Here is a 25,980-nt window from a genome sequence, read left to right on the forward strand (position 1 = left end):
CTCCAACAGGGGACTGTGGGAGCCTCCCCAAGGCCTCTCGTCACTTCCAGGTCAACTGCTCAGAGAGCAGGAACCGCAGTGCCTTCAGCTTTGAAGCCCAGCGCTTGGCTGGCACTGATAGCAGGGACTTCCTAAAACATGTTGGACTAAACTGGAGGAAGGGTGTTGAAGGGCAAAGCCAGATCAGCTAGGAGAGCAGAGTGTGCTGGGCGGGGGCCACAGGCTGGGTCAAAGGGTAGGAGCAGGACTGGATGCTGTGGTCCCCGCCCGCACTGAGGGGACTGGCAGGGGGCCCCGCGGTGGGGCTGGGAGTCTCCTGAGGGTCTAGGCAAAGTCTGACCCCAGCGAGGATGGTGGCTTCGGTTTTCTTCAGCAGAGTTTTCTCCTGTAATCAGGCAGGGAGAAGGTGGCTGGGGGCGGGGGGGGGGGCACCCCTGGCTGCGGCTTGGCCTGGCTGGTGTGAGGGCATGAGACCAGGGAGTCCGGGGAAGCCAGAGATGGGAAGACAAAGGCGAGAGGCGGAACAGGTTCACGGAAGGGCTTGGAGGGCGCTGAGTCCAGAGTAACGGGGACCTGGGGAAGGAGGCTTTCCCCAAGTGGAGCGAGCTGGGCGCCCCGGCCCTCGTGTGACCCGGGCCCACTAGGGCACAAGTCCAGGCCCCGAGGGGGACACTGATGCCCCGGGCCACTCCTGGGCAGAGGAGAGCGCCCAGCACGGCACCCACGAAGTTTGCCGATTCTGTGGTCCTCGCCCGCAGGATCTTCATCCCCAAGAAGCACCGGGCGCGCTTCGACGAGGTGGTGTCTCAGGGTCTGCTGGGCAAGCTGTGCCGCGCGCGGCGGACGCAGGGCGCGCAGCGGCTGCGCCGGAGCCGCAGCGAGGAGCGGCCCGAGCGCCTCCTGGTGTCCACGCGCGCCAGCGCCGCCCCTCGCCGCCCGGACGAGCCGCCCCCGCGCAAGGCCGCCTCTCTGCTGGGCGGCCGCGCGGGCCCCGGGGGCGCGCGCAGGTACCCGGGACAGGCTGCGGACACCTCTCGGTCGGTGGGCTCAGGAATGGAGACCCGGGCCGAGGGCGCGGGGGCGAAGCGGGGCCACCTGGGAGTTGGGGTCCAGGAGAGGTTAAGGGGAGCGGGACGCGGGACCTTGCCATCCCCTACTCCCCGCGGGCTCCTCTCCCCAGAGAAAGGCACACTGAGCGACCCCCACCCCACCTCTTCTTTCTCCCCAGGACAGTCCGAGTCTACAAGGGCAACAAGAGCTTCGGCTTCACTCTACGTGGCCATGGACCTGTCTGGATCGAGTCTGTCCTGCCTGGTGAGGGATGGGTGGGTTGTTCAGAATGGGGCAAAGGAGCCTGTGAGGTCGATGGTCAGCAGCCGCTCCCCTCTTGAGGTCCCAACCTTGAGGAGCCTGTGTCCTCTAAGTGTCCCAGAGCAGCCAACCCAGATCACCCATCTTCCCCAGTCCCGGCTAACCCCCTCCAAGTGCAGGGTCACCTTAGAGCCAAGTTCTCCATTCAGACCTTTCCTGGGCCCCCAGGCAACCCTCCCTGTGCCCACTGCCCCCTGAGAACTGGGCACTTGCTGGGCAGGCCACAGGGCTCCAGGGCCTCTTCCCAGTATCCAGACTCCAGGGACTCCCCTCTTCCACCCCTGGCCTGCCCCTGTGGAATGGAGACATCTGGAGGAGTTCCTCCTTGTGGAGCCCCTCCGGTGAGGGGTCGGCAGGGGGAGGGAAGACTCATTTCTTGGGGGGAAGTGCATTCCGTTGTGGATGCTCTCTGCGGGGAAAACGGCTCCGGCACTGCACTGAGCTCTCCCACCGTGTCACCACCTGCAGGGCTGGGTCACTGGGTCTGTCCTGCCCCCTCAGCCCCTCCCTGAGCACACTTCCAGTGACCCATCCCCATGGGTGCACCTGCTGATGCTGAGCTCCTTCTGCATCTCACATCTCTGGTGCATGGATCTGTGAGAAAGGCTCCTCTGATCTCTGCCACCCACCCATCCTCTCGCCTGTAAAACAGGACGTCACGGGGCTCCCCGGGGTGGGTCCCTGCTCAGCTGACCCTCCCTCTCACCTTGCTTCCAGGGAGCCCGGCTGACAATGCCTCCCTCAAGTCAGGTGACCGGATCCTCTTCCTCAATGGACTGGACATGAGGTCAGAGGCTGTTGGGGACATGGAGCTTAGTGGCAAACAACCCCCAGGACTTCTGACTCTTGGGACATCCTGGCCACAGGCCTCTGACCAGTTGGTCCTCTGTTTGTCCCCCCTCCTATGGGAAGTCTTGAATCCACCCTCCTACCCTCCAGGATGTCAAATCGTCCTTCCATCTGGGAGACACCCAGGCTCCATGCTTGGGGCGAAGAGTTGAATAGATTGTGTGTGTCTTTCCCTTGGGGGGTGGGGAACTTACCCAGGGAGGATGGGGGCATGACACCTCCTGTACCCACAAGTGTCCAGCTGGCCCTGGGCCTGGAGCTTCTCCTGCAGAGGAGGTTAATGCACGGGCGAGGCAGGGCCCTGGCTTTGGGCCGACCTGCGGCCTCGCTATGCGGCCTCCACCAGCAGGACAGGGGTGTCCGGCAGCTGGCTGTGCGCTCGGGTCACGCTGGGCCGGCCCTCTGGGGCCACCTCTGCTTGGCAGGAACTGCTCCCACGACAAGGTGGTGTCCATGCTCCAGGGCAGCGGCGCCATGCCCACGCTGGTGGTGGAGGAGGGGCTCGTCCCATTCGCCAGCGGTGAGGCGCCCGTGGCCCTGGGCCGCTTTAGCCACTGGAGCCCCTTCTTGGGTCACCAGGGGTGGGATTCCCGAGTCTACCGAGGCCTCTGCTCCCCCTTGCAGCTTCCCTCCCCAGGTTGGGCAGCCTCAGGGCTCCCCCTCCAGCCCTGTCCTCAGCCCAGCTTGGGAGATCCCCTGGCCCCAGCCCAAGGGCAGACCTTGCCTGGCCTGGGGACGCCGGCTCACTCGTGCCTCTCCTTCCTGTGACCTGCCCCCCGGAAGATTCCGACTCGATGGATTCCCCCAACCCGTCGTCGGCGCTCACCTCCCTGCAGTGGGTGGCAGAGATCCTTCCGTCCAGCATCCGAGTGCAGGGGAGGACCTTCAGCCAGCAGCTGGAGCACCTGCTCACACCCCCTGAGCGCTATGGGGTCTGCCGGGCCCTTGAGAGCTTCTTCCAGCACAGGTGGTCACCCCAGGGTGGCGGGGGCAGTGGGAATCTGCTGTGGGGTGGACCCCAAATCCTGCCAGGACTCACCACCACTCACCTGCCTGAGCTTCCCCTGAGAGTAGGGGGGGGCCATTGAGCTGCCTTAAACAAACTCCAACTCTGACACCTCCTAGCCACGTGACCTGGCCAGGTCCAGCCCTCTCTGTAAATTGAAGCAGACAGTGAGTCCCTGCAGTGTGTTGGCAGGACCCTCGAAACACCCACCCAGGGGCACTCACGACCAGCCCATCCCTGTTCAGGTCGGAGTAGCATCTTTCTTTTCCCACCTCAGTGGCAGCAGGAGCATTTCTCACATGCCTCAGCCCAGAGGGTCATTGTCTTGGTCTTTGCAAAGCCAATTACTTCTTCATCCCCTTTTTCGGTTTAAACAAAAAGGTATATGTTTGTTGAAATGTAATTCACATACCATACAATTCACGCATTTGAGTGTACAATGCACTGGTTCTTAGTATGTTCACAAATGTAACCACCACCACATTCAGTTTTAGGACATTTTCATCACCTCCAAAGGAAGTCCCAACCACTTCACAGTTGTTCCCACCCCCTCCCCCTTCCCCACGCCCCCTTCACCTTAAACCACCAGAATCTACTTTCTTTGTCTGTAGGTTTCCCTGTTCTGGAGATTTCAAATGCTGGAACCATACGATATGTGGACTTCTTTATAATTATTTTTCCACTTTTTAAAATTTTAATTAATTTATTTGTGACCATGCTGGGTCCTGGTTGCTGTGCATGGGCTTCCTCTAGTTGCAGAGAGCGGGGGCTACTCTCTAGCTGCGGTGCATGGGCTTCTCTTGTTGAGGAGCATGGACTCCATCGTTGTGACTCTCGGGCTTAGTTGCTCCGAAGCATGTGGGATTCTTCCTGGACCAGGGATCGAATCCATGTCCCCTCCACTGGCAGGCGGACTCTTAACCACTGGACCACCAGGGAAGTCCCAACGTGTGGACTTTTATGTCTGTCTTCTTTCATTTAGCATGTTTTCAACATTCACTCGGGCTTCCCTGGCGGCTCAGTGGGAAAGAATCTGCCTACAGTGCAGGAGACCCTGATCCCTGGGTTGGGAAGATCCCCTGGAGAAGGAAATGGCAACCCACTCCAGTGTTCTCGCCTGGGAAATCCCATGGACAGAGGAGCCTGGCTACGGTCCATGGGGTCGAAAGAGTCAGACATGATTTAGCGACTAAACAACAATAGCATTCATCCAAGTTATAACACCCACAGTTGACCCTCAATATCTGTGGGTTCTGCATCTCCAGATTTCACCAACCGTGGAACAAATATATGTGGAAAAATTACAGGAAGTTCCAAAAAGCAAAACTTAAAATTGGCCAGAATTCCCTGTATGTTTCAGATACTGATTCCTTGTTGATTTTAGACATTGTAAGTATCTTCTTCCATTTGTTATTCTCTTATTACTTCCGTTATATCTAGTATTATCAGCTCCAGGTTTTCTTGATTTTGTATCATCACAGGCAACGCATATGTGGCCTTATGGCTTTGGCTTTTGAATTTTTATTCAAGAAGCCCTTCCCTGCTCCTTGGTCAAAAGAAATCTCCTGCGTTATCATCTGTTAGTTTTATAATCATACCTTGCACAGTTTGGTCTTTTATCCACCCAGGGTTCATCTTTACGTGTGGCGTTACGTGAGGATCAGTTTTAGTTTTTTCCACACAATGGGAACAGGGATCAGCAAAGTGTTTCTGGAAAGGGCCCGATAGCAAATATTTTAGGGTTTGCAGGCCATACCGTCTCCACTGAAAGCTGAAACCCTTCAGCTCTGCTGTTGTCCCTTGAAAATGGTCATAGACAATATACATCAGTACAGGTGGCCATGTTCCCGTAAATCTTGCTTTATAAAAACAGGTGGAGGGCCAAATTTTGGCCCTTGGGCCATCATTTGCCAGTCCCTTGAGTCAGTTTTCCAAATATGTTCTATACATTTGTTTTTTTAATTTAAATTTTTGGCCTCGCAGCATGGGGGAATTTAGTTCCCTGATCAGAGGAACCTGTGCCCCCTGCATTGGCAATGTGGAGTCTTAACCACTGGACTGCCAGGGACGTCCCCATTCTATGCATTTTAATCTTCAAACAGCTCTGTGCGGTAGATGCTTTCCCCTCACTCCCCACCCCCACCCCCCGGCCAAGCAACCCAGTTTACAGGATCTTGGTTCCTCGGCTAGGGATTAAACCTGGGCCACAACAGTGAAAGTCTAGAGTCCTAACCCATGGGCCGCCAGGGAGCTCCCGGTAGCTACTATTTTTGTCTTCCATTTTACAGAGGAGGAAACTGAGACACAGAGAAATGAGGAATTGGAGAAGATCACTTGGCTGGCAGGTGGCAGAGCTGGGATTTGAGTCCGGCAGGCTGTCGGCAAAGCCAGCCTTCCCGCCCACTTCTCTGTCTGGGGAAGGAGGGGAAGGGCCCCCCGTCCCCCACCCTGGCCCCTCTGGTGAGCCCCTGAGTCATGAACTCCTTGCTCTGCACCCCACTCCCCGACCAGGAACATCGACACCCTCATCGTCGATGTCTACCCGGTGCTCGACACTCCGGCCAAGCAGGTCCTCTGGCAGTTCATCTACCAGCTGCTAACCTACGAGGAGCAGGAACTCTGCCAGGAGAAGATAGCCTGCTTCCTGGGCTACACGGCCATGACCGGTGAGCAGCCCCGCCCCCTGGCCCGCCCACCAGGCGAAGAGCCGGACGCCTGTTCTCACCTGGGAGGCTTTACAGCCGGCCTGGCCCCTCCCACCCGCGGAGGCACCCCTGTGCTCTGTAGCTAGCATCTTCCAGGTGGCCCAGTGGTGAAGAATCTACCTGCCAAAGCAGGAAACACAAAGAGACACAGGTTCGATTTCTGGGTCAGGAAGATGCCCTGGAGTAGGAAATGGCAACCCACTCCAGTATCCTTGCCTGGAGAACCCCATGGACAGAGGAGCCTGGCGGGCTACAGTCCATGGGGTCACAGAGAGTCAGACTCGACTGTAGCTACATGCCCAACACTCCCAGGCTGGCCCCTTGCTTGGCTCCACAGATGCACTTTTCCCAGCTTGATCCCTAAAGCAAGATAACCTTAGACTCTTTTTTTAAAATATTTATTTATTTGGCTGTGTCGGGTCTTCCCTGCAGCACGTGGGATTTTTGGTTGTGGCATGTGAACTCTTAGTTACGGCACGTAGAATCTAGTTCCCTGACCAGGGATTGAACCCGGGGTCCCTGCTTTGGGAGCACAGAGTCTTAGCCACTCAACCACCAGGGAAGTCCCACCTTAGACTTCAAACACCCCATCTGACGCCGGGGGTCTCCGGTTTCTCACCCGCATGTGAAGGTGACCACAGTGGCTGTGCTTTGCACCCCAGGGAGGGTGGCACAGATGAAGGAGTCCATGTGGACACTGTTCACAGACCTGGATTGTGAGCACACGGCCAGCTCACCCTGCCTGGTGGGCTCTGAAGACCACAGACTCACACGAGAGCCTGTGGGTCCCTGTGCAGCCTCTGACCCCTCATGCCGTTCCACTGCTGTGAGTCCACCTGCCCACACACACCTCAGCACGTGGGCTGCGGGCATCCAAAGGGGGCCAAACTTAGGTACCTGCTCTGGACCGCCTGCACATCCCCTATGTGCTCCCCTTGGGCGCCCATTGACCTTCATCCTAGGGACCCATGAGTGGGGGTTGGGGGGAGAGGGTTTGAACTCAGATGCAGACTGGGCAGCAGACATCCCTCCCACAATTCTGCCCTGACCTAGAATCTTTCATGTCACCCCTGCGGACAGCGGCGTCAGATGTGGAGACCTTGGAATCACGGGGTCCTAGGCTCTCGTCACGAGAAAGGACCTGCTAGGTAGGGGGCTGTGACCCCCTCCACACAAACTCCATCTTCAGGCCGGCACTACCTGGGGCATCTCCTGTGCTGGGCACCCCACTTCCCATCCCAGGGCTCCCCCTGAAAGCAGGGCCGGGCTCGCAGGTGGTGCCCTCACCCTCCCTGTGTTCGGAGGCTCCTTGTCTGGCTGAGAGGACAAGGAGCCCGTCTCTCCATTGGTCCCACAGCAGAGCCCGAGCCCGAGCCGGAGCCAGAGCTGGAGCCTGAGCCGGCACCCGAGCCCCAGACGCGGAGCTCCCTGAGGGCCTCCTCCATGTGCCGCCGCAGCCTCCGCTCCCAGGGCCTGGAGGCTGGCCTTGGCTGTGGTGAGGCCCGGACCAACAGTCCGCAAGCCAGGGTGGCGGGACGGGGGGTGGGGTGCGGGGCCAGGGCTCGGTTTTCCCATCTGCAAAATGGGCTTGGCGAGATGAGACATCCCCGAATGGGCTGAGCGGGTGCTTCCTCTCCCCGGGTTTGCAGGGCTTGGTGGTTCTTTCTCCAGGGCCTGGGCTGGGGTCTAACCCTTAGAGCTCAGAGGCAGTCACTAGACCCCCCGCCCCGTGGTGGACTCGGCCCTCCTGATTCCCCTGGCAGGTCCTAGCGACTGTCCGGAGATGCCTCTTCCTCCCATCCCAGGCGAGCGCCAGGCGGGTGACGGCACATCCCTCCCCGAGACACCCAACCCCAAGATGGTGAGACCTTCTCTCCACCCTGCTCCTGGTGTCAGCGGGGAGCTGGGAATGGGTGGCCCATGGAGGTGGGGCAGACCCTGGCCTCCCAGACCACCCAGGCCTGCCTCTGAGGCCGTGTGTGGGGGGAGGCGAGGGCCGACTGGACTCACCCGCACCTCACCTCTCCCGGAAGATGTCAGCTGTCTATGCGGAGCTCGAGTCCCGCCTGAGCAGCAGCTTCAAAGGGAAGATGGGGACCAGCTCCCGAGCCCGTGCCTCCCCGCCACTGCCCAGCGCAGCAGGCCCAGCAGGTAGGGGCTCTCCAGCCCCAGCTCCCGAGGGCCGCTCCTGCCTCCTGGCCAGCTGGCTGGGTGTTGCCCCCTCCCCCAGGCATCCCTCCCCCGGAGCCCCTTTTTCCTCTGTGGCCGTGGGACTGAATGCTGGGGAACCCTGTCAGCCTACATGGCTAGGAGCCATCAAGATCCACCTTGTCCTGGCCCCCCTCCTGTGTCCCCTCTCTGATCCTCGCCCCCACTGTGGATCTGGAAAAGCAGAGGGTGGCTCCCAAGGGGTGGGGTCCTCAGTGAGCATGTGGCTGTTGCATAGACTAGATAGTGTGCGTTGCTGTGAATGGCTCAGTGGTGAAGATGGCTGCTCGCACAACGGTTTCTCTGCATTTCCCAAGGCAGGACCCCTGGGTGATACTTCTGTGAGCCAAAGGCTTGCTGGTTATGGGAGGTACCCCAAGACTTTGGTCTGGAGACCCCCTCGCCCTCGCCTTGTGTTCAGTGGGTTCCGGGTGGGACCCTGGGATCCTCTCCAGGATGAGCAGGGTCTGCCTGTCCTGGGCCCACCAGCACGCCCTCCGTCCACTCTGGCCTCCGATCACCCTCAGGGAAGACCTGGAGAGGCAGTTACCAGAGTCTTCCTGCACTGTGTCCAGAGAGGGAAAGAAAGGTGCCCAGGGGCATAGAGCCCACCTGCTCTGGCACCCTCCCCCTAGCCTGCGCTGGAACCGAGGCACTGACCCAAGAGGGATCCTCACGGCCCACCCCCCACTGCAGGGCCCAGGACCCGGTCCAGCATCTCATGGCCCAGTGAGCAGCTCCTGCCCTCCCCCTGCTACTACCCGCTGTGCTCAGAGGGCCTGGCCTCCCCCAGCAGCTCTGAGTCCCACCCCTACGCCAGCCTGGACAGCAGCCGGGCACCTTCCCCTCAGCCGGGCCCCGGGCCTGTCTGCGCTGAGAGCCCCCCCAGCCCGGACCCCAGCCGCCGCCCCTCCAGCCGCCGGAAGCTCTTCGCCTTCTCCCGCCCTGTGCGAAGCCGGGACACTGACCGCTTCCTGGATGCACTGAGTGAGCAGCTGGGCCCCCGGGTCACCATCGTGGAGGATTTCCTGAGCCCTGAGAATGACTACGAGGAGGTGAGCACACAGGCATGTGTGTTGGGGGGAGGCGGGCAGGGGGCCTGTAAGGGGACTGGGGTCCCCCGGCTCCTGCCAGAGGCCTGCTGCCCGGAAGGCTGTGCCCCAGGCTCCCCCTCCCTGTCTCCCAGGACACCCTGCTCCCCAGCTGGAGCTATCTCACCCTTGGGTCAAGCTTCGACACCCCCCTAGCCAAGACCACCCCATGTACCGGGTCTCAGGTTCCCTAGCCAGCTCAGGCTGTCCCACTCACAACCTCAGGCTGACCCCCCGGACGACCCCATCCAACCCCTGGGCCGTGCCTCCGCTGCCCCGGGCCTTCTGGTCCTCCACACCTCGGCCCCTGCCCCAGTCTCTCTCGGGGCCCCGCCTGGCCCTCCCTTCACCTAGCTGTCTCCCCAGATGAGCTTCCACGACGACCAGGGCAGCTTCATCACCAATGAGAGGAGCAGCGCCAGCGAGTGCATCAGCAGCAGCGAGGAAGGCAGCTCCCTGACCTACTCCTCCCTCTCCGACCACATCCCCCCACCCCCCCTTAGTCCCCCACCCCCACCGCCCCTGCCCTTCCACGACCCCAAGCCCAGCAGCTCCCGCACCCCAGATGGGCCCCGGGGCCCCACTCCAGCGCTGCCCAAGCCCCTCGCCCAGCTTGGCCACCCGGTCCCCCCACCACCCCCGCCGCCCCTGCCCCCACCTGTCCCCTGTGCACCCCCCATGCTGCCACGGGGCCTGGGCCACCGCCGCAGTGAGACCAGCCACATGAGTGTCAAGCGCCTGCGGTGGGAGCAGGTGGAGAACTCAGAAGGCACCATCTGGGGACAGGTAGGTGACCTGGGGACCCGGAGCACGCTGCACCAGGGGAGGCAGTTTGGGCAGCAGCGGTGAAGACAAGGTCCACCTCTGGGGTGTCTCCAACATCAGCTGACCACCCCCGGGCCCTCCCCATCCTCGGCAGACGACAGATGAGAGCTCAGTCCAGGGACATGCTCACCTTCAGTGGTCAACACAGGCGCCGAAGCCTGGTCAGTGTCCCTGAGCCGGTGACGTGCTGGGGACACCCAGAAAAGGCACCGTTCTCACCCTTGAAGCCTATCACTCGAAATCTGAATGGTCCCCTTAGGCTCTTGGAGCTGAGAGAAGGGCATCTGGTTAGAGTCACAGACGTTTGAGCAGTCTGACAGCCTGCGTGCGCAGTGTGTTCACAGGAGCCGGGACCAGAGGATTCTGAGAAGGGCAGCTGGTCAAAAGCCCTGCGCAGCAGCCTCTCCCCTTCCACTTGTTGCAGGCTGTGCTGGGTCTTCATTGCTGCGCGGGCTTTTCTCTAGTTTCAGAGAATGGGGGCTACCCTGCAGTTGCGGTCCACGGGCTTCTCATCTCAGTGGCTTCTCTTGGGGCGGAGCACAAGCTCTAGGGTGTCCTGGCTTCGGTCGTTGCAGCAGATGGGCTCAGCAGTTGCAGCTTCCGGGTTCCAGAGCACAGGCTCAGTAGCTGTGGCGAATGGGCTTCGTTGCTCTACAGCATGTGCGGTCTTCCCCAGTCAGGGATCGAACCATGTCTCCTGCATTGGCAGGTGGATTCTTTACCCCTGAGCCACCAGGGGAGCCCCCACCCCTTCACTCTGATGCTCGAGTTTTCTCCCAAACAGCACTGCCAATATTTACTTGATCACCTTCACTGATGGAGAGCTCACTATCTGACGAGACATCCCTTTCCTCACTGGACGGTTTTCACCAACCATCCTTGCCTTGCTCTAGAATTTTTGTCTCACCAGGATTCCCATGCCCTGCTTTCTGTCCCGCCCTTTGAAATCAGGCAGAGCAGGTATATTTTCTTATCCACAGGCCAACCAGCCCGTTGGATGAGCAAGGTCCACCCCATCCCTGTTCTTTGGGTCACCGCCCTAGAACATGGTTCCTAGCCCCACAGTCTGTCAAAGGGTAGGCCCCAAATGGAACTCCCAGAGGGGCTTCACCAGTTCAGAGGAGAAAACACGGCCCTCATCTCCTCTGACCTGGACATCACACTCCTCATTTGGCCGAGGAACCCTCCAGTTTCGGGGACTGCCCCATCTCAGTACTCTTTCCCGCCATCATCCTCCATGCAGTCCCGTCCTTTTCCTAGGACGCCAAGTAACGTGTCCTTACTGCAGCCACTCTCCTTTGGAGCATGCTTGTCATTTTTTTTCCCACTGCCACCTCCTGAGTCCCCATTCCATCCTCCTGGGTCTCCTGCCTTCCCAGCCAAGTTGGCATCAGCCCACATCTCTAGGGAACCTTCTCATGTTACTAATAAGGATGGTCAGCAGGACAAAGTCACAAACAGGGACCTCCTGGGTCCCCTGGAGGCTCCTACCAGCCTCAGATGGGCCTTGCAGCCTTGCTCTGCAGAGTGATGCTTCCACTGGTTTACTGCAGTAGACACAGACGGGTCAGGCATCTGGCCAAGCCCCTGCAGCCATGGGCCTTCTAGATTGTCAGCTCTCATCCGGATCAGTCATCACAGCCACCCAGCCTGTTCCGAACCTCTGGCACTTCCCTGCTTCCTTTTCCCCACCTTCGGGGACCCGACCCAGGGCAGCTCTGGTGAACTCACTGCCAGCAAAGGACACCTCAGAGCAGACCCGGACCCCTTGGCCACCTTCTTAAGCCTCCTTGGGTGGCTCCAGCCCCTTTACAACCCCTGTACCCCCTGCTCCAGTGGAACTTGCTGGCTTCTGCATGGAGAGGTCTGAGAGTTGTTGACCACAGGAGGAGCTGGCTCACTGCCCGATGATAACTTAGATGATTTATCAATGGCTTCTCCTGCAGTCTCCTCCCGTCCCGTCCCCGGGTTCATGCCAGGGCTTGGTGGAGGCTCTCCCTCCGGGAGCACCCAGGGCTGCCCTCAGAGGGTGGGGGGTGGTGGGGGACCGCAGTCCAGCTCCCAGTGCTATTGCTCACTCTGAACCTCCCCCTCCCTCGCAGCTCGGGGAGGACTCTGACTACGATAAGCTGAGCGACATGGTGAAATACCTCGACCTGGAGCTTCACTTTGGCACCCAGAAAGCTGCCAGTGAGTGGCCCCAGGGGCCAAGGGGAGCCCTGACGCCGAGTTCTGCGGCAGCCCACCTTCTGTGGGGGTCCCAGGGCTTAGAGTCCCTGAGGTCTGAACAAACTGCCCTTTACTTCCTGGGTCCCTGAATTATTTAACGTCTCAGAGCCTCAGTTTCCCACTTAGTACTGGAGATGGTAATAACTGGCATTTATCACATGCTTACCAAATGCCACACACCCTTGTTTCTACATTAATCGTGTTACAATCGTGTAAAGGTGGGGACTGTGATCACCCCAACTTCCTGATGAGGAAGCACGGAGAGGCCAGGTAATTTGTTCAAAGTCAGAATCAGGTAGACAGATACCCTGTCCAGCCTCTCTCTCTCCCACCTCTGCATGTCTCTCTGTTGTTGGGATCCTGTGTGAGTGGAGACTGGTCCTGGGATGGAAGACAGAGACTGTTGTCCTTCCAGGCAGCATCTACAGTCACCAGGTGGCCCATTCTCCTTATGGGGCTGGCTCAGGCCCAACGGCCCAGGGGAGAGAGGACGGGGAGGGACATACACACACCACCCACACTAGATGTGCAAGGCTGGACTCCAGAGTCCATGAGTGAGGAGAGTGTGGACACCTGGAGCTGATTCAGTCAAGTTTATGGTCGGGGACCTCAGGACTGTGGGGTGTGGCCACACCCCTCCTGGGCCCTCTCCCAGTAGCCTCAGCCTAGCCTCCCCTCCCTAAACCATCAGTTTCCCTTCCAGAGCCGGTGCCGGGGCCTGAGCCCTTCAGGAAGAAGGAGGTGGTGGAGATCCTGTCCCACAAGAAGGCCTACAACACCTGTGAGGGGCTGCGGTGGCCCAGGGGGTGGGGTGGGGGGCAGGACACGACCCCTTGGGGCCACAGAGCCTCTGATTCACCCCAGTGGATAGTAGAGATCGGGCCGTGGGGGCCCCCAGCACCTGCCACCGGGCTCTGTGAAGGCTCCCTCCCAGGTTCGGGTGCCGGCCTTGGCTCCACCCCCATCCTGTGATCTGCTCCCAGTTCTGGCCCTGCCTCCAGCCGCAATCCTTTGCTCGCCCCTTTAAGACCCCCGCTAGTTCCCTGGCCCCAGCTCCACGGTTCAGTTCAGTTCAGTTGCTCAGTCGTGTCCCACTCTTTGCGACCCCATGGACTGCAGCAAGCCAGGCCTCCCTGTCCATCACCAACTCCCAGAGCTTGCTCAAACTCATGTCCATCGAGTCAGTGATGCCATCCAACCATCTCATCCTCAGTCGTCCCCTTCTCTTCCCGCCTTCAATCCCTCTCAGCATCAGGGTCTTTTCTAATGAGTCAGTTCTTCGCATCAAGTGGCCGAAGTATTGGAGTTTCAGTGTCAGCATCAGTCCTTCCAGTGAATATTCAGGATTGATTTTCTTTAGGATGGACTGGTTGTATCTCCTTGCAGCTCCACAGGCCCTACTCAATCTAGGTCTGTCCCCTGGAGAACCCTTCCTTCTAAGGGTAGCAGGACGGATCCTCTGGGCCTCTGGGCCAGCTCCTGTCCCGCCCCCGACCACGCCCAGCAGCCCCGGCCCCTCCCCGTTCACCCCGCGGCCCCGCCCACAGCCATCCTGCTGGCGCACCTGAAGCTGAGCCCGGCGGAGCTGCGGCAAGTGCTCATGAGCATGGAGCCCCGGCGCCTGGAGCCCGCGCACCTTGCGCAGCTGCTGCTCTTCGCGCCCGACGCCGACGAGGAGCAGCGCTACCAGGCCTACCGCGAGGCGCCCGGCCGCCTCAGCGAGCCCGACCAGTTCGTCCTGCAGGTGCTGCGGCCGGGCCACCCGCCCGGGGCCAGGGGCGGCCGCCCTGCGGCCTCGGCCTCCTCTATCGCGGCTGTCTCTTTTTGTGCGTGCGTCCCGCTCCCCTCCCGGCCCCACACTCACACCTCTCCGAGTTTTACACCTTTAACGGCCAGGTCTCACTCGGGGTCCAGGGGAGATGGGATGAGGGTGCTCCCTAGAGGTCGTGCTTATTTTCCTAAGGGGATGCCAGGCCGCGCGCTGACCCCAGGCCACGCGCAATCCCGCCAGGTTGCCCCGGGGCGGGGTCTCCCGGCGGCATGGATTAATGCTGGCCGTGCCTTTCTGATAGATGCTGTCGGTTCCCGAATATAAGACCCGCCTGCGCAGCCTCCACTTCCAGGCCACCCTCCAGGAGAAGACAGAGGAGATCCGGGGCAGCCTGGAGTGCTTGCGCCAGGCCTCCCTCGAGCTCAAGAACAGCCGGAAGCTTGCTAAGATCCTGGAGGTCAGGGCCACCCCCTCTCAGATCAGTCTGCCTGCCCCTCTGGCCCCTGGGGCTTCCAGCTTGGAGGCGCATCCCCAGAGGGGCCAGGGAGTAGGGGAGGACCTGCCCTCTCGTTCTCTCCCCAGTTTGTGTTGGCCATGGGCAACTATCTCAACGATGGACAGCCTCAAACCAACAAGACCACGGGCTTCAAGATCAACTTCCTGACAGAGGTGAGGGGGCCGGTCAGGCAGTCGTCCATCTGTTTGCTCTAGCACTGAGGCTCCCCGGCAGGAAGAGCCGGCTACCTGAAGCCAGAATGTAACAGAAGCTAAGGTTGAGGCTTGAAAGGGTGGGGAGGCAAGGTGGCTTCTCCAGGCCTTGGAGAGACGGAGTGGTGGGAGAGGAGGGGACAGGGGAGAAGGCTCCAGGAGGAAAGGGAGAGTCCCACCTGGTGGATTCTGTGCCCTCAACACCAGAACCACTGTCAGGCCAGTCCTACCCCAGAAAGATCTAGAACCAGAAAAAGGACAACTCAAATATCCAGCCTTCTCCCTGTGTGTCTGGGACTTTCCACCACAACACCTTTGGTTGCTTTTTTAAGAGAGGAAGGACAAGTGCATATAGATATGAACGGTTTAGGGTGTCTGAGGCTCAGCTGGGCCACAGATGGTTCCAGAAAAGCACAAAGCGGAAAAACCATGAATGATACTCCCATTTTCGCTGGGGTTAGAAAATCTTGGGCTCCATCTGCTGACAAGAACAAACTTACAAGGACCAAAAAGACCTAGGAGTCTCCCCTAGCTGGGGATGGGAAGGACTGGTTCCTGGGTGGGGCGATGGGGGGAGGGTCTCAAAGATCTGGGCCAGGGGACAAGCTCGTGACATCCCAGCAGATAAGAGCTTCAGAGTAAGGACTACTAGCCATCCGTTTATAAGCTTCAGAGTTGGCGAGTGTCAGGGGTGGGGAACTGATGCCACAGGCCGGGAAGCAGGGCTGAGCCCCTGTGATCAGGAGTCAGATGTGGTCCTGGAGGAGGACGTGTGTTGGGGTCACTTGCAGCTGAACTCCACCAAGACGGTGGACGGGAAGTCCACCTTCCTGCACATCCTCGCCAAATCGCTGAGCCAGCACTTCCCTGAACTCCTGGGCTTTGCTCAGGACCTGCCCACCGTGCCCCTGGCTGCCAAAGGTAAGCCAGGTGGGCGGGTGGGGAGGCAGAGCCCCCACTGTCCTGGGCTGGCCTCCTGGGCAGCCCCCATGAGGCTCTATCGCCTTGCCTACAGTGAACCAACGGGTCCTGACCAACGACTTGGCTGACCTCCATGGCACCATCAGTGAGATCCAGGCCGCGTGCCAGAGCATGTCCCCCTCCAGCGAGGACAAGTTTGCCGTGGTCATGGCGGTATCCTGTTCCAGGGCCACAGTGGACTCAGGGGTGGGGTAGGGGTCAGGGAGAGCTGGCCATCACTCCAGCGACCACTGCAGACACCGTGTCCTGTCGGAGTCTGGGCAGAGGCTGCCGTGGGTGCAGGGGTTCTAGAAGAGGGTTCATCTTAGGTCATTTAGAATCTAAGCACTTATGTTGAGGCTGTGTGTAACTGAGAAGGAGCTCTTCTGATTGGCCTAAAGCCACTCCCTTGCCCATCTGTTCTTGGCGGGGGGTGGTGGGCAGCACAGCCCAGACTGCAGTCACAAGATACAAGGAGAGGTTTGTAATGTCTGACTAGCCAAAGGCAGTCAGGAGAGGAAATGTAGTAACAAATGCTATAGATTTTTTAAAAAAGGACAGAGAGGGAGAACAGGCTCAAGAGTGGTAAGAGGCCGGCCTCCATGGGTGGTTGGGGAAGAAGGTGGTAGCCTCTGGGCAGAGCCAGGAGAGCAGAGAGAGCTGCCCCACAGAGAGGGGAGCAAGTGAACAGCCTGAGGCTGGGCTGGGTGTGGCAGGTGTCAGGACAAGCCAGGAGCCTCTGACAGGGGCATGGTGCCCAGGAGAGCAAAGGGCCCCCGGGCAGTGAGGCCGCTGCTTGGGTCACTGCCGGAGTACCTGCCCCAGGAGCCCGGAGCCGTTTCCTTAACAGAGGCCGTCAGTCTTTCCTGGAGACGGCCCAGCCATTGCTGCGGGCGCTGGACGGGCTGCAGCGAGAGGCCATGGAGGAGCTGGGCAAAGCGCTGGCCTTCTTCGGGGAAGATTCCAAAGCCACCACCTCCGAGGCTTTCTTTGGCATCTTCGCGGAGTTCATGAGCAAGTTCGAGGTGAGCCCCGGTGGGAGGCCCTGGGAGAGAGCAGGGCCCGAGGTCAAAGGAAGGGGTATCCTGTGTGAAGCCGGAGGTGGGAAAGGGGCCCTGGTGAAAGACACGCCCCCACCTGGGCGGGGCCATAGGTGTCCGCCCGGGCCGTGGGCGCGGGGCGCGGGGACCACTGATCTAGCCCCTCCCCACGTGCTCCTCCGTCCCCAGCGAGCGCTTGGCGACCTGCAGGCAGCCGAGGGCCCGCGCAGCTCGGGGATGGTTTCGCCCCTGGCCTGGTGACGGCGGCGGCCCGCGCGCGGAGACGGACGCCCGAGGCTGCGCCCGAGAGGGTCGCGCGGACGCCGCCCCGCGTGGCCCCGAGCGGTCCGGGTGCGGAGTGGGGCCCAGCCACCCGCGCGTCTCCAGCTACCTCAGCCGTCCAGCTCCAGCCGCCCGCGAAGGTGCGGGGACCCCTTCTCAGGGCCGAGCCGGGGCGCCAAGAGTTGAGGGCGCGGGGCCGGAGCTTGCGCGCCGACTCCCCGGTACGGGTGAATCACCCGCCGACTTCCCGTGCTTCCTTGTTCCCCTCACCCCCGTCCTGCCCGTCCCCGCCCCGCTCTCGGCCCTCAGGACATCGGGGTCCGGGGAGGTGGGGACACCGAGGGCGGTGTCCGCGCACTAGGGCAGCCACTTGGCCTGACGGTGCCCGGCCCCAAGCACGGACGTCTGAACCTTTCCTGAGCCTGCTCGGATCGCGCCCAGGAGACTTTCTCACGGAGCACAGAGCCCGCAGACCTCGGACTTTGGAGGCGGAGGCAGATGCCCTTGAACAAGCCACACCTGGGGCTGCTTGGAAGAAGGCTGGTGCCGGCTGGAAGGGGAACCCCAAGTGCATCCCTGGGGCGGGGGCGGGGTGGGGGAGGGGAGTGAGCGCCTAGGATCCGCCTCGGAAGCCGAAAGAGGCTTGAGTCCACTGTAGCCCAGAACCGAGGCAGGCATGCTGGAGAGCAGCTGGGCAGAGATACAGGCAAGGATTCAGAAGATCCTTTATGGTAGATTGCAGAATTGAGGTATTATCCCACCGAGAAACTGAAATCCAGTTTAGAAGTGGTCACTTGGAAGTGGGGAGACTGGGAGCAGGATGGGGACGTTAAGTAGGGGCTGAGAGAACAGAAAGGTGTTTAGGTGATGGATAAACAGGACTTGGTGGCCGGTTGCCAGGCTTCTCTCCTGCGTGGGTGGTGGTGATGTTCCCTAGAACAGGCCGCGTTCAGGCAGTAACCCCATCTGGGACAGCTCTGGGGTCCCAGAGTCTGTTTCACACGTGTATCTTGGGATGCAGGGGGGAGTTACCTGGATGCCGGGAGCAGGGCAGATGCTGGGGGCACCGTTTTCCTTTCTTGGTTCCATCCTTTCCATTCTCCGGTTGACAAGCCCTGGGTTGGCAGCTTCCAGCTACCTCTTGCCCCGACTTTCTTCCAGAGAAGCCTGGAATAGGCTTTGGAGCCCACCCTTTAGGCTGTTCTTTCTCCCACCGTGACTGAGTAGCTGGTGTTGCCCCTGGACAGCGTTGGGGACTCATTCAGTTTTTCCCAGTCTCCCACCAGCCCCGTCTTTGAGACCACGTATGTTCTTTCTTCATTTCCCACTCACAGCCACTGTATAGAAATGTCTAAACCAAGCTGTGTGATTCAGGTGGGGGATATGCACCCAGAGGTGGCTCGTGGAGGGCATTTCTCCCCAGCAGCTCAAGCTGGATAAGTTTCGTAAGTTCCCAAAGCCTTTGTCTATGAGAAACGTGTCGGAAGGTCCACTAAAATCCATGTGTGAGGTCTGTAGAACTAGAGATTGCACCGGCTATGAACAAACATGACCCTCCAGGTCCGGTATGGCATTTTTCCTGCAAACTACAAACCTCTCCAGGTATATCCAGCCCCATGCCAGGGGACCCAGGTTGACAAGCCAATCTCTAGCTGGGTTTTCTCCCCACAATGCTTTGTGTGTGCATGCTCAGTTGCTCAGTCGTGTCTGACTCTTTGCCCATAGACTGTAGCCCACCAGGCTCCTCTGTCCATGGAATTTTCCAGGCAAAAATATGGGAGTGGGTTGCCATTCCCTTCTCCAGGGGATCTTCCTGACCCAGGGATCGAACCTAGATCTCCTGCATTGCAGGTGGATTCTTTACCGTCTGAGCCACCAGAGAAGCCTATAATGCCTTGTAGCTGTTACTTATTTCCCACACAATGCTGTGTAACAAGCTGTCCCAAAACTCAGTGACTTAAAACAGCAGCCGCTACCACTCTTGAGTCCATGGGTCACCTGGGCAGTTCTAATCTGAGCTGGGCTCAGTGGACTTACTCATGTGTCTGCAGTCATCTGTGGAATCTGGGTCAGTGGTCAGCTTTGCTAGTCACACAGGGCTCTTTCCACGTCCGGGGCCTTGGCTGGGACCATTGAGATGGCTTCGTGTGGTCCCTTATCCTCCAGCAAAATAGCCAGGACAGTTCACACGGTAAAGGCAAGGGTCCAGGAGAACAAGCAAAGGCAGAGAAAAGCCCTGAAAGCCTAACCTCAGAACTGTCACACCATCCCTTCTGCCACTTTCTATTGTCAAAGCAAGTGATGAGCCTAGCCCAGATTCTAGGGGAGGGGAAATAGACCCCCCTTTTGATGAGAGGGGGTGGGTGGGTGAAAGTTGCTCAGTCGTGTCCTACTCTTTGTGACCCCATGGACTGTATAATCCATGGAATTCTCCAGGCCAGAATACTGCAGTGGGTAGCCTTTCCCATCTCCAGGGGATCTCCCCAACCCAGGGATCGAACCCAGGTCTCCCACACTGTGGGCGGATCTTTACCAACTGAGCCACCAGGGAAGCCCCTCTTGATGAGAGATGCTGCAAAACCACAAGGCAGAGGGTGTGGGCTCAGGGTCAGGTGGTCAGAGGCACTTTCGCCATCAGTCTGCTGTGTCCATCCACAGCCAGGCGTCCTGGAGAACCTCCCAGCCTCCTTGCGATCCTCAGAGGGCCCTGTCCTCCCTGGACCCAGCAGAGCTCTGCTCACCCTCCTTGTGTGTCCTCCAAGCACCATGCTTTTCCTTCTGTCTCACCTAGTCACCCTCGAATCACTGGACCCCTCTCCAGATGCTCTCAGTCTGGGGGCAATGGCGATCTGTGCCTGCCTAGCAGCCAGTGTCCCTTCTGCTGGGGGAAGCTCCCTATTTCTCTTTTGGGAAATTATCCCTCCTCTGCCTCCAGGCCTTGGAATATTGCTGAGTGGATAAGACTGGTTTGTGGGACTCTGGCCAGGCGGCTGAGAGTCAATTCAAGACTCAAGTTAGAAGTATTTGGAAAGGAAGCCCCTTTCTTCTGGATGTATCATTGGGTGTATAGAGGGTGCGATCCTGGAAGGAGCTGCCAGGACCACCACGTGGAAGGCACCTGCCTGGGTGTAAACCAGTACAGAAGAAAAGGAGAGAAGACCACTCCGGCCTTCTCCTTGCCCCTGAATCCAACTGTGCCTGAAGCAGACATCCTGACTTTTCAGTTTCCAAGCTGACAAATTGGCCCCCTCCCACCTTTTGTAAATTTTAAAAAATTTCTTTTAGTTTTTTGGCTTAGGCTGGTTTTCAATGGGTTTCTGTCACTTGCAACACAAAGAGGGTGAACCAATCAACAGATGGTTACAGATGTTCAGTGTTTTAACCTCAGTGCGTTCTCTTCATTCACAAATGCATTCACCAATACGGTCTGACTGCCTCCCACATGCCGGCGCGATGCTGCGTGCAGATGTCCGCCTCTCTGGTTTCCCAGGGTCATATTTCACGGCGATTCTTCACCTGAGTCAGCATGAAGCCCTATATATGTGCCATACCCCACTCCCTGCCCCCATTCCTCACCAAATGACGAAGTGTAACAAGCAGGAATGGATTTCCCTCTCAATAATACTACAGAATAGCGTGGCCCAATCACACACCACCTTCTCTAATAACATCTGTTAACGGTTACTAGGTAGCGTGCTCCATGGTTCTACATATATCACTTTACGTTCCCAGTGACCCTCTGAGGTGGGTTTTGTTACCTTCTTTTTACAAATAAAACCTCTGAAACTTAGGAAGGTTATGTGACTTGCTGGATGGAAAGTCAAGCCTGTCTAAATCCCAAGCCCATCCTCTGAGCAGAAACCACTTCTTTGTTGTGCTTATGTGATTTTGCAAAACGTCTATGAGTGTTCCAGGGGCCACTGATGCTGGCAACTTCAACAGAAAGACAGCCCTGCCTCTTTTCGTAGCCCATTCTGTTCCTCTCGGCTCAGGCTACCACAGCAAAATACCTTAGGCTGAGTGGCTTGAATGAATGCATGCGTGCGTGCTCAGCTGTGTCCAACTCTTTTCTATCCCATGGACTATAGCCCCCAGGCTCCTCTGTCTACAGGATTCTCCAGGCAAGAGTACTGAAGTGGGTTGTCATTTCCTTCTCCAGGGAACTTTCCGATCCAGGGATCAAGCCTGTGTCTCCTGTGTCTCCTGCAGACATTTATCCTCTCCCAGCCCTGGAGGCTGGAAGTCCAAGATCAATATCTCGGAAGGCTGGGTTTCTCTCGAGCCTGCTCTCCTTGGCTTGTAGGTGGCCGCTCCTCAGTGTCCTCACATGCCCTTTGCTCCAGGCATTGCTGGTGTCTCTTCTTGGAGTGACACCAGTCCCACTGGATTAGAGGTCCATCCTTATGATTCCTTTAAGCTTAGATATTGGGTTGGCCAAAAAGTTTGTACAGGTTTTTCTGTACGCTATTATGGAAAAACACCAACAAACTTATTGGCCAACCCAATACCTCCTTAAAGAACTTATGTCCAAATGCAGTCACCTTCTGAGGTGTTGGGGGCTAGGACTTCCACACCGGCATTTGGGGAGGGAGACACAGTTCAGCCCATGTCACCTCCTTATCAGGTGCCATGGATCTAACAGTGCTGGTTCCAAGGAAGCCACGGAGATCCGAGTTCAGCGGATGCTCCAGAGAGAAAGGATTCGGGCGAGCAGCTTTTCTCCCTTCCTCCTCCATCTGCACGCTTCTGTGTCCCTGCCCTCACCTTCATCCCATACCGTCCGGGCCTTGCTCTCAACTCCAATCTGTCGCTAATTCTTTGTGCCATATCCCCACCTTCCCAAGCTCCCAGGGGTTCCAACACACCCATGACCACAAAGCGTTTTCCACTGGCTCTTTCCCCCTCGCCAATATACACCCCTCTACCTGCAGCCCTCAAAGAAGAGTCTAGAGCCCAGTGGCTCGGGTCCCCTCACTCCCTCTTTTAGACCAAATCTTGGAGTTGTTGAAGCGTCTTATCTACACTTGCCACCTCTGCATCCTCGCCGTCCACTCACCACTCAGCACCGGGCAGCCTGGCTTTCTCTCTATCATCCGCTGCAGCTGCCGTCACCCTAACCAGGAAACCACAGGAAGTGCTTGTTATCCCTATTTTCACTGACCTTTGTTTAAGCAGCACCCGGCACTGTTTGCCCTCCCTTGGCAAATTCTCACACACCCAGGCTTCAGCTAGCAGATGTCTATTCAATGATAACCCATTCGTCAGCCTGACTTGCCATCAGCCCGGCTGCTTCTGGCCTTTGCCTCCAGCAAGGGTTCGATAATCGCCCATTAAATTAAATCGAAATAACATCAAAGTGGGGGCGACCGTGCTGTTCAGGAAAACCGAGTGGCTCCTTTCCGTGAAACGTTTTGGCCACGTGGATGCAAAGCCCTAAGGCCAAGGTTTGCGGAGGGAAGGTCCACAGAGGCTGGACGAGGAATGCAGCCTGCGGAGGAGCAAGGAAACAGCCCACGGCCGAGGGTGACGGGTGACTGACGTGGAGGAGCAGGCAGGGGCTGCAGGGAGAGCAGGTGTGTGCTGTCTGCCCACGTGGAGTGGGGGGACCCCACCCTCTCCAGCCAGTGGACTTCTGTTTGGGAAGGCAGGACTTGCATTACCTGGTCTTCAGACTTTCTCAAAGGAAGATAGAAATCCAGATTGATTATTTCAAATGTCCTAATGAAATGATGGCAACCAACTCAAAACTTTAAGGGAGATGATCAGTTATGAGCCAAAGAAACCATTTCTGTGAGCCAGGTGGAGCCCAGCTGTGAGTTCACAGCCCCTGAAATTAAGCATCTGGGTCACTTGACTCAGACTACCCTGGAGTGGAGGGGAGTGCACCCTCAAAAGGGACTTGATTCATTAGTAAATGTTAGCAAGGGAGGTGTTTGAGGCTAGTTGGCAGTTCTGGCTTCTGGATGGAAAAGTGCTGATCATTTTGAAGATGCCCTTTGTTTTAGGAAATTCATCCAGATTATGGGCCATTTGGTCACAGGACCTTGGGTCAGGAAGATCCCCCACAGAAGGCAATGGCAACTCAGTCCAGTACTCTTGCCTGGAAAAGCCCATGGATGGAGGAGCCTGGTGGGCTGCAGTCTATAATGGTCGCAGAGTTGGGCATGACTGAGCGCGCGTGCGTACAAAGGCAGGACCCACACGGTGTTTGCTGGCAGTGGCATGGGGACCGGGATGTCACCATGAAGCCAAGTGCTATGACACAGACCATTGGCTTAAGGGTCTGTTTGGTTGTACAAGTTAGCAAAATCTTTATCTTGATTGTGCTCTAAGAGGTAGTGAAGATATTTTAAAGAGATTTTAACTGGAGTCCTGACATCCCCAGCATTGAATAAAAGCACTGGTTGTGTGTTCTTGGACCTTGCAGAGTTAGTGGGGAGGTTTCCACAGAAGGAAATGGCTGACCCAATGTCCAGCACCTAGGAGCTAGAAAGCCTGGGAAGTAAAGAAGGGGAGAGTCCTCTGGGGTGGGGCTAGGGGTCTCCCCCACTAGCAGGAAGTGCGCTGGACCCTGAGGAAGAGGCCCCCAAGTGGAATTACAGCTTCAACCTGGAAGCCCCGCCCTCCTGCTCTGCGCTTTGGGCAGACACCATCAGGGGACCGTACTTGTGTGGGCAGGACTTGTATGTGCGTGTTCTATCGAGTGATTCAGAGAACGCAAATAGGGCAGAAGTGATGGCTCTGAGCGTAAAAGCTGGGCCCAGGTGTCAGATTTCCAGGACATGACCACATCCTTCAGGGATCCCCCAGAAGCTCCTTAAGGAGGGGAACCCCAAGAGAAAGACTGGATTTCCTGCCAATGTAAGCCATTTCATCTGTTTTACCATTTCTAAGCGTCTGTTATCAGCCATTGAATCTGCTTCATAAGAAAGTTATCCTTAGATCATCAAGGGTCTTTAAGCAATCATTCATCCTGACTGGTAAAGGCATTTGGTGGTGCTAGTGGTAAAGAATCTGTCTGCCAAAGCAGCAGCCTCAAGAGATGCGGGTTTGATCCCTGGGTGAAGAACCCCTGAGTAGGAAATGGCAACCCACTCCAGTCTTCTTGCCTGGGAAAAGTCCATGGGCAGAGGAGCCTGGCAGGCTACAACCCATGAGACTGCAAAGAGTGGGACATGATTGAGCACTTGTCAACAGCAGCATTCTCTTCAAATAATTTTATAGTATTCAAGAGTTCAGTCGCTCAGTTGTGTCCAACTCTTTGTGACCCCATGAACTTCAGTACGCCAGGCCTCCCTGTCCATCAGCTCCCGGAGTCCACCCAAATCCATGTCCATTGAGTCAGTGATGCCATCCAACCATCTCATCCTCTGTCATCCCCTTCTCCTCCTGCCTTCAATCTTTCCCAGCATCAGGGTCTTTTCAAATGAGTCAGCTCTTCGCATCAGGTGGCCAAAGTATTGGAGTTTCAGTTTCAAAATCAGTCCTACCAATGAACACCCAGGACTGATCTCCTTTAGGATGGACTGGTTGGATCTCCTGGCAGTCCAAGGGACTCTCAAGAGTCTTCTCCACAGTTCAAAAGCATCAATTCTTCGGCGCTCAGCTTTCTTATAGTTCAACTCTCACATCCATACATGACCACTGGAAAAACTATAGCCTTGACTAGACGGACCTTTGTTGACAAAGTAAAATCTCTGCTTTTTAATGTGCTGTCTAGGTTGGTCATAACTTTCCTTCCAAGGAGTAAGTGTCTTTTAATTTCATGGCTGCAGTCACCATCTGCAGTGATTTTGGAGCCCAGAAAAATAAACTCAGCCACTGTGTCCACTGTTTCCCCATCTATTTGCCATGAAGTGATGGGACCGGATGCCATATGTACCTGCATATGTGTGCGTATCCACACACAGTCTTTCCATGGGCTCAGATACATAATATGCAGAAATAAACCTCATAGCTGACCTCATACCCATTCAGAAATGCATGTTTCCACCACAAAACTTACATGCAAAAGGAAGAAGAGGGGAATCCCCGGACATCCGGTGGTTAGGACTTCTCCTTCCAATGCAGGGGGCACGGGTTAGATCTCTGGTTGCAGAGCTAAGATCCCACATGCCTCCAGGCCAAAAACAAACAAACAAACAAACAAACCATAAAGCAAAAAGCAATATTGTAACAAATTCAATAAAGAATTTAAGATGGTCCACATCAAAAAATCTTAAGAAACAAGAAGAGAAAAAGAAGTACAATTTCATGTCATTCTATTACACAGCAAACTGAAATGTGTACAGAAGGTGTGGACAAAGCTTACTTAGGACTGAAAGTCTATCTCAGAAGGTCAAGAAAAGAGTGAAAAGAAATTGCAAATCTCAGGTATGACTCTGTCAATACGATCCAACATGCCATGATTTTTTAGCAAAAAAAAAAAAAAAAGCTCACAAAGTCTACTCTGTATGTACTGATAAAAATACACACAAAACTCTACCCAAAACGGATGGAGAGATGGAAAGAAGACAGCATTTTCAAAGCATCTGGGTACTTTCAGTGTTTAACTTAGTATTGCTCTGATAGAATGTCATTTTATGCATTTTTCTCTAAGAATGATAAGTGGTCGTGTGCTCTGAATCTTTTTCGCTTACAGAAGAAAAAAGAAGAATAAGTGACAGGACCCAGCCATTGCCGAGACACACAAGTGTGTGCTGTGTGTAAATGTTTATGCCATCTGGCAACTTCTCACTATACAAATCATTTGGTTTTGCAATGATCTGGTTGCCAGTAAGTGGCACCCAATATTGAGTAGTCTCAGACTTTTGCACTTACCAGTCAGTGGACGTATTTGAAATACAAAATACTTGCAGTTTTGGTAACTTACACATTAGTTACCCAAACCATTTAAGAGTCCCCCCAAATATCAACAAATCAGCAGATGTACACC

The 25,980-nt window shown here is 57.0% G+C and overlaps 1 protein-coding gene across 1 annotated transcript in view; it reads left to right on the plus strand.

Annotated features, from left to right (window-relative positions):
* The window catches only part of LOC102404228 (Grid2 interacting protein), a 36,408-nt gene extending 15,573 nt beyond the window's left edge, over window positions 1–20,835 (plus strand). Inside the window, exons 3-22 of the mRNA XM_025274541.3 lie at window positions 759–1,007; window positions 1,229–1,314; window positions 2,089–2,158; window positions 2,646–2,740; window positions 3,004–3,187; window positions 5,738–5,892; window positions 7,289–7,426; window positions 7,695–7,792; window positions 7,965–8,082; window positions 8,836–9,194; window positions 9,597–10,016; window positions 12,158–12,245; window positions 12,988–13,065; window positions 13,832–14,028; window positions 14,357–14,512; window positions 14,638–14,724; window positions 15,555–15,684; window positions 15,779–15,897; window positions 16,584–16,748; window positions 16,953–20,835. Of these exons, the coding sequence (XP_025130326.2) occupies window positions 759–1,007; window positions 1,229–1,314; window positions 2,089–2,158; window positions 2,646–2,740; window positions 3,004–3,187; window positions 5,738–5,892; window positions 7,289–7,426; window positions 7,695–7,792; window positions 7,965–8,082; window positions 8,836–9,194; window positions 9,597–10,016; window positions 12,158–12,245; window positions 12,988–13,065; window positions 13,832–14,028; window positions 14,357–14,512; window positions 14,638–14,724; window positions 15,555–15,684; window positions 15,779–15,897; window positions 16,584–16,748; window positions 16,953–17,024 (3,064 nt within the window). The 3' untranslated portion in view covers window positions 17,025–20,835. The remainder of the gene's footprint in view (window positions 1–758; window positions 1,008–1,228; window positions 1,315–2,088; window positions 2,159–2,645; window positions 2,741–3,003; window positions 3,188–5,737; window positions 5,893–7,288; window positions 7,427–7,694; window positions 7,793–7,964; window positions 8,083–8,835; window positions 9,195–9,596; window positions 10,017–12,157; window positions 12,246–12,987; window positions 13,066–13,831; window positions 14,029–14,356; window positions 14,513–14,637; window positions 14,725–15,554; window positions 15,685–15,778; window positions 15,898–16,583; window positions 16,749–16,952) is intronic.
* The last annotated feature ends 5,145 nt before the right edge of the window (window positions 20,836–25,980 follow it).

Source organism: Bubalus bubalis, chromosome 24, assembly GCF_019923935.1.
Source record: "Bubalus bubalis isolate 160015118507 breed Murrah chromosome 24, NDDB_SH_1, whole genome shotgun sequence".
Taxonomy (NCBI): Eukaryota; Metazoa; Chordata; class Mammalia; order Artiodactyla; family Bovidae; genus Bubalus; species Bubalus bubalis.